The sequence below is a fragment of the Octopus bimaculoides genome, chromosome 1, assembly GCF_001194135.2.
Source record: "Octopus bimaculoides isolate UCB-OBI-ISO-001 chromosome 1, ASM119413v2, whole genome shotgun sequence".
NCBI classification, from domain to species: Eukaryota; Metazoa; Mollusca; class Cephalopoda; order Octopoda; family Octopodidae; genus Octopus; species Octopus bimaculoides.
In genome coordinates, this window is record NC_068981.1 from 168362877 (window position 1) to 168370455 (window position 7579).

Genomic DNA, 7579 nt, shown 5'->3' on the forward strand with positions numbered 1-7579 from the left:
GGTGTGGTTGTAGAAATTATCTGACAGCCATGACTGGGTTTTCCTGCTTGTGTGGCATGGTGCAGAGTCCTGTTGCCAGACATAGGGTCTTCCAGCAGCCACCCTCTTGACCCAGGGCAGCACTACCTCCTTCAGGCACTTGATGTAGGCCTCCATGTTAAGTCTGAGGTCCTGTGGGAAGATGAATGGAGGTATAATGTCGTCATCACTAGTGATCATTCCAAACACCATGATGTTGACTGGAAGTTTGATTTTTATCACTCTCGGTACATGTCCTGAGACTGACACTCAAACACTCCGAAATGTTCGTATTGGAGCTTCTGGCACGGATGCCAAGCAGCACAGCATGTTGTTTCTAAATTTCTGGCAGAGTGAATTGCATCATGGCACTGTTTTCTCATAGACAGTACCAATGGACCCTACTATACTGTGTAGTTGACAAAATCAAAAACAAACAATGCGCACGCATGAAATTAAAAATATAAAACGGTGACAATTTACCCGTTTCACCCTATATATATATATATGTGTGTGTGTGTGTGTGTTTGCATGTGTGTGTTAGGAAGGGCATCCAGCCATAATTACCATGCCAAAACAGGCATGGAAGTTTGGTGCAGCCTTCTGCCTGGCCAGCTCCAGTTAAACCATCCAACCCATGCCAGCATGGAAAGCAGACATTAAACAATGATGATAATAATACAAATACTACTACTACTACTAATAATAATAATACAAATACTACTACTACTACTACTACTACTAATAATAATAATAATAATAATAATCATAATAATAATAATAATAATAATAATCCAAGGATGGAATTTCATAAATATTTTAACCGTTAGCACACTGCATTTTCTCTAGAATTGTTTCCCCTGCCATTTCCCTGTTACTGCAGGTGAGAAAACTCATGTGATGACATAATGTACCTACCATGTGCTAAAAGTTAATGCATTGCTACATGTATTTCCACAGATCACATGTTGTTTGTGACTATATCTGCATCCACAGGATGATTACAACAATTTATAATGTCCATGGATATTATGGCAAGTTGTTATTCATGCATTCATTTCCTCATGTGATATAGCATCATAGTTAAACATTCACTACCACCAACTATATCACCTGACAAAATGAACATACAAATAATGACTTACCATAATCATCATCATCATCATCGTTTAACGTCCACTTTCCATGCTAGCATGGGTTGGACGATTTGACTGAGGACTGGCGAACCAGAAGGCTGCACCAGGTTCCAATCTGATCTGGCCGAGTTTCTACAGCTGGATGCCCTTCCTAATGCCAACCACTCCGAGAGTGTAGTGGGTGCTTTTATGTGCCACCGGTAAGAAGGCCAGTCACGCGGTACTGGCAACAACCACGCTTGAATGATTTTCTAACGTGCCACCAGCACAAGTGCTAGAAGGCAACGATCCATGGATATTACAAGTTATATTGTAATTATCCAATGGATGTGGATATGGTCACAAGCAACATATCATTTATGGAATCACTCATAGTGATACATTAAAATATTTATGAAATTCCATCTTCTGATTATTCTTTTACTTATACTCTTTTATTTGTTTCAGTCATTTGACTGCAGCCATGCTGGAGCACCGCCTTTAGTTGAGCAAATCAATCCCAGGACTTATTCTTTATAAGCCTAGTACTTATTCTATCGGTCTTTTTTGCCGAACCGCTAAGCTACGGGGACATAAACACCACCATCGGTTGTCAAGTGCTGTTGGGTGGGGAGACAAACACAGACACACAAACATATACACACACATGCATATATATATATATATATATATATGTATATATATATATATATATATATATATATATATATATGCATATATACGACAGGCTTCTTTCAGTTTCCGTCCACCAAATCCATGCACAAGGCTTTGGTCGGCCCAAGGCTATAGTAGAAGACACTTGCCCAAGGTGCCATGCAGTGGGACTGAACCCGGAACCATGTGGCTGGTAAGCAAGCTACTTACCACACAGCTACTCCTGTGCCTACAATTATAATTATTATTATTATATTTATCCTACATTATATTGGTACAGCCTGCTACTATCCCATATAATTGCTGCTGTAAGTTGGAATTATTAGGTGGTAGTTGGCATAATAGCATAGGAGCTTTTCTGTGCATACTCAAAAGTGTTTCCCATAAACAAGCTTAAAGGATATATGTATACACACACACACATATGTATATATCTATGTGAGTGTCTTTGTGTATGATTGTCTCCCACCACTGCTTGGCAACTGGTGTTAGTTTCTTTTTTGCGTCCCCATAACTTGGCAGCCTGGCAAGTGAGACTGATAGAATTAGTGCCAAGCTTAATAAAGAGAAGTACATGGGGCGATTTGTTTAACTGAGCCCTTCAAGACTGTGCCCCAGCATGGCTGCAGTCCAATGACAGAAAAGAGTTTTAAAAATATTTTTTTTAAACCACAAAAAAGTCCCCTTTATATATACCTTTGCATTCATAACTTTTTCAACTTCTTCTTTTCTTGATAGTGAATGATTTTCAAGGAGTTCAAAAAGCTTCTCCATGCTTTCCACCGGTGGGAAATGATTTAATTTGTTAAGGAGATCATTGATTTGAGATTCCACATATGGGATTCCACATATCGTTGTCTCATTTATTCCGTCAATTGAATAATATCTTGATGGATAATCAACGGTACCCTCAGAAGCACTGTGGATACTTACTTTTGAAGAAGATCTAAGCGACCTAAATTCTGTTTCACTTAATTCTTCATCAAAATCTTTCACTAATTCTTGTATTGAACTCTGTCTTGAAATTGTCAGTTTTGGTAAAGCTGTAACTGAAAGTTCTATTTCAGAACCTATTTTTACTTGCTTGTCGGTTGGTTTAAATGAATCAGTTGTCATAGTCTCATCAGTTTGAGCAGCTATCTCAGGTTGTGGCTGTCTCTGAATGTCAGTGAGGATTCCATGTGTAGACCTATGTCCTGCCTCTCCTGTTTTTATTTCCTTATGGACTGGTTCTTTTTGAAGAGGAATCACAACTTCATCTGGTCTCTCAGGAACCTTAACTCTAGTGTCACCTATATCTAATCGTTTAATAATAGCATGTAGCAAAGTATGTAACATAAAACAGTTTATCATTCCAATCTTGGGACTGGCCAACGCCAAATTTAAAAGGTCTGACATTTTATAATACATTTTCTTTGTTTCTTATAGAAAATTACTCAAACGTGTAACTATGAAAACAATCGAGGGGAAAAAACAGCGGGGGCGGAGGAGAACAAAGCCAATACTTAGCTGTGACTTGTATTATATTTAATGCATGTGTAGGTGCATGTGACTTTCTGTGCGTGCAAGTGGTTACGAGTGAAAGTATTTGTATATATATAAATATATTCGTTATCAGTGAGGGTTTATGAAGGCAACAGTAATATACACGATGTATTTTTAACAACAATATATAGCCCTCTTAACCTCTATATTAGCATAACATAATCAATAATGATTACACTTCACGTTTCATGTCTTTTATATCTCCCACTACTCTTTTGTATCCTGGGGACAAATAGAAGAAACGTTGATTTGTTGTTGTTGCTGCTAATCTCGTGAGCAGCTGCGGTTGGTATACCCAAGTCTATCGATGTCTTGTATTTACGGTTGATGTAGATTGTCACTGGTCGTGATGGTATTTTACATTCGTATTTTTATCTCCTTTAATTATACTCTGTATTTACATCATACGTCTGTATGTTTGTGTAGTATGTGTGCGTATTCGTGTATAACTTTATTGACCGTGACTTTAAAGTTTTGTCGGTAATCGTGTGTGATATATTTTAAACACAACAAAAACATAAATCGTTAAACCGATTTTGCCGAAAATTGGACGAGTGGGTACAGCTGTTCACTGACAAAATCCGCAGCGACGAGGAACTTGCAGAGAGTTTTTCAGATGGCCCGATCACTGAAGCGGGTGGTTGGGAGAACAATTTAGTTAACGCGAAAACATTTCAGGTAGAGGAGTTGAAAAAGAATAAGGGGTGGGGGAATGAGAAGTTACACAATCACGTGTCTAAAAGAGACGTTGATGCGGTGTAATAATGTAAATGACGTATGTAAATATTCTTCACTACAGCAGTAGCAGCAGCAGTAGTAGTAGAAGTAATTCATTTTGCCAATTTATATAGAAGTAGAAAATTATATTGAAGTAAAAAGGCGGGAAAGGCGGCGAGCTGGCAGAATCGTTAGCACGCCGGGTAAAATGCTTATCAGCATTTCGTCCATCCTTTCGTTCTGAGTTCAAATACCGCCGAGATCACCTTTGTTTTTCATCCTTTCGGGATCGATAAATTAAGTACCAGATACGCACTGGAGTCGATAAGGCCTTGTACCTATAGTAGAAAGGATAATTATTAAGGCGGCGAGCTGGTAGAATCGTCTGCACGCCGGACAAAAGACTCAGCGGCATTCCGTCCGTCTTTACGCTCTGAGTTCAAATACCGCCGAGATCAACTTTGTCTTTCATCCTTTCGGGATCGATAAATTAAGTACCAGTCAAGCACTGGAATCGATGTAATCGTCTTTCTCCCTCCCTTCAAATTGGTGGCCTTGTGCCAAAATAAGAAAGAATAGGTATCATTTTTACAAGGGGAAATAACTTACGGAGACCTCGAGAGTGGTTTCCCCATGATCTTAAGAAGTTAGTACAGGCTAGTTGCTCCGTGGGTAATTTATGTTGCCAAGTTCGAATTCAAGTTTCAGATGAGTGTCAAAATATATATAAAATAAATTTTAAAATGTAATATATCAATCATGATAATGACGACGACGACGTTGATGACACAGCATCACTGATGTTACCTGAAGTCACTGGATGTGTTGAGTATTTCAATAGTTTCTACTTATTAGAAAACCTCATCCGCCAAATAACCGATCTGGTGTTAATCACCTTTGACGTGTATCCTGATAACATTTCGCTACACACAGCTTCCTTCTCTTGATCTACATCCATCTAGAGCTTGAGGCTAAAAACTTCCTTGAGTTTTTTTTCCATCAAGCCTGAGCTGACGACTTAGATGTTAGTTGGACATTGAGAAACAACATACTGTTGTATACGAAAATAAATGCGTTCTGTTTTCATATACTTTGTGTGCAGGACACACAACATATTTTATAAATAAAAACATTAAATTCTGATGCTAAAGAAATTCGTAAAAAACATGCATCTGTAAGTAACACTCAGAAAGCAGACGATAATTTGAAAGTCTTCACAATAACCTAACCATAGTCAGCTATAGAATTAATTTGTTTCTGTATCTGTTAAATTCAATATCCAAAAATAAAAATGGAGAAAGAGGAAGAAAGGAGAATAAATCATTGTCGAAAATTCTATTTTTATGTAATTTCAAGAGAAACATTCAGATAGAGCCAGTAGCGTAGCATGGATTTTGGCAGTCTTGTAAGGTAACTAAATTGGTTACCTCGCTTTCTTAAATATAACAGCAAACGCGTATATAAAATTGCCATCTTGTGAGGTTCGCACTAAGGAGACCCCAACCCTTGACCCTGTTCCCCCAGAACGTAGGAAGTTCTGCAAGAAATAGTAATAAATTAGATTTTTAGTAATTCTTTAAAAGTTTAATTCTTGTATATTCGTAATTTTATCATACATGCACTACATATTCCCCAAAATAGGAAAATACGGGCATCTGTTGGTCTAGTAAGGAGACTCTACGGGATAAATGACCCTTTAATGAGCATTTTTTTTTAATGGAAATTTGGATGATAAACAAGATCTTGGTTTAGATTATATTTCTTAGGCCCTGCTTGTGCTGTCTGATGGATTTAGCACTGCCAAACATTTCAAAGGTTTTATCATGTAGCATGAATATTTAGCAATCCAAGATCGCAATTCTCTAGCATATTACCTATGCTATCGAAAATATTTGACCAATCAAAACTTTGTGTAGAACAGGTTTCAACAGCAAATTTCAATTTTGGCGCACGTCTCTTTGAGCCTAATCACTACTATATATTCAACGCACTTTGCTACCATAGAAAGACAGCAGATAGACGGCGTAGAGACTGCGAACAACAGCTAAACCAAGCTGACAATACAAAAGCAATCAACAAGTGGCGTACGTAAGACGTTAGAAGACGGGGAGCACGACCAGCTTCTAACCACAATGAAGGAACGGTGACAGCAACACAAGAATTCGCTAACATTTTGACTGCTGCTACAATCACACCAGTCCAAGAGCAATTATCTCCAAATTCTATCGGTGTCTTTTGTAGTAACGACGTTGTTTGTTTACGAAAAGAATAAATATATAAGAGTTGGGTGAGATATGATGGCATGGCCATCTCTCCCCAGCTCTTATATTATTTATTAAATTCAGAAATACAACAAACACGAGGGTCAACGGTAACAACAGATCAATACTTTATTCCTGGTTGGTGTAGAGCCGTTTGGTTCCCGGGTGAAAGGCATGCCGCTATAATACCAAAGGAAGCTTCGACCACATGTCGGGGTCGATGTTGTCAGAGAGCCTGGAAAACGTCCTGTCACGACGGTTGCTGGATGAATAAGAGAGAGAACGCTATATCTTTATCCTCCACGTGTTGCATTGCGCATGCGTGCTCGAGTACTTCCGCTGACAGCAAATCCCTTGCACATGCGCAATGGCACTTCCCAAGATGGCGGCCACACGCGCCACTACAAATATCTTGTTTATCAAAATATCAAGCAGTTATCAGTGTTCTTCGTAACAAGTGGTGACCTTGAAGAAAGATTGTGATGCGGCCTAGAAGCAACTTGGCGATTACTCCGTCCTTACGACATTATGCAGTTCCCCAAGTTGAAAAGTACCACCATTACAAAGCTTACCAATACCTGGCAAGTTCACATAAACAACACTAATATGGCTCTGAAAATTCTCTCTCTGGATGACTTTTCTCAGCCGTTGTAGCCTTGTCACGCCGCTGCCATCTCTGTCGTCAATACACTTGTGATCGTGTCCCAGACACGCTTCACTTTTTTATCAGCATATCAAACGTTTTCAGCGACACCACCAAGATGCCATATCATCGATACCAACCAACATATTCAATAAGTTTGTATTCGTCTTGTTGTCTTCCGTCAGCATCGAATGCCTGAAATTGGTTCATCTTGAGTCTCTAACAATATCAACCTCATATCAGTACATTCTCTCACTGATGTTTCCATCCGCTCAAGAATGAAATCAGTCAACATGTGTTTTATTCAATGCAATACGAAAAAATACTGTTTTCTTCATCAAGATTACTTTTTCCAACTGCTTTCCCAATCTCTTGTTTTGATACATAGACACATATTTATTTATTTTCTCTCCCTGTTTATTTCTGTGTTCCTTTCTGTCAAAGAGCGTAGGCTCGAAACATAAAAGACTTTCTCACTTCCCGAGTGTTAAACTAATACATCTGTTTGTTGTTTACACACCCGTCTTCGTTTTCTGGGTTTTTTTTTGTAAATTCTCACTACATACATACACACACACACATATATATATATATATATATATATA

At 38.4% G+C, this 7579-nt stretch overlaps 1 protein-coding gene across 1 annotated transcript in view; it reads right to left on the bottom strand.

Annotated features, from left to right (window-relative positions):
* Positions 1-4127, bottom strand: part of LOC106883256 (uncharacterized) — a 58958-nt gene extending 54831 nt beyond the window's left edge. Inside the window, exon 1 of the mRNA XM_052971576.1 lies at positions 2505-4127. Coding sequence (XP_052827536.1) covers positions 2505-3218 — 714 coding nt within the window. The 5' untranslated portion in view covers positions 3219-4127. The remainder of the gene's footprint in view (positions 1-2504) is intronic.
* Between the last annotated feature and the right edge of the window lie 3452 nt (positions 4128-7579).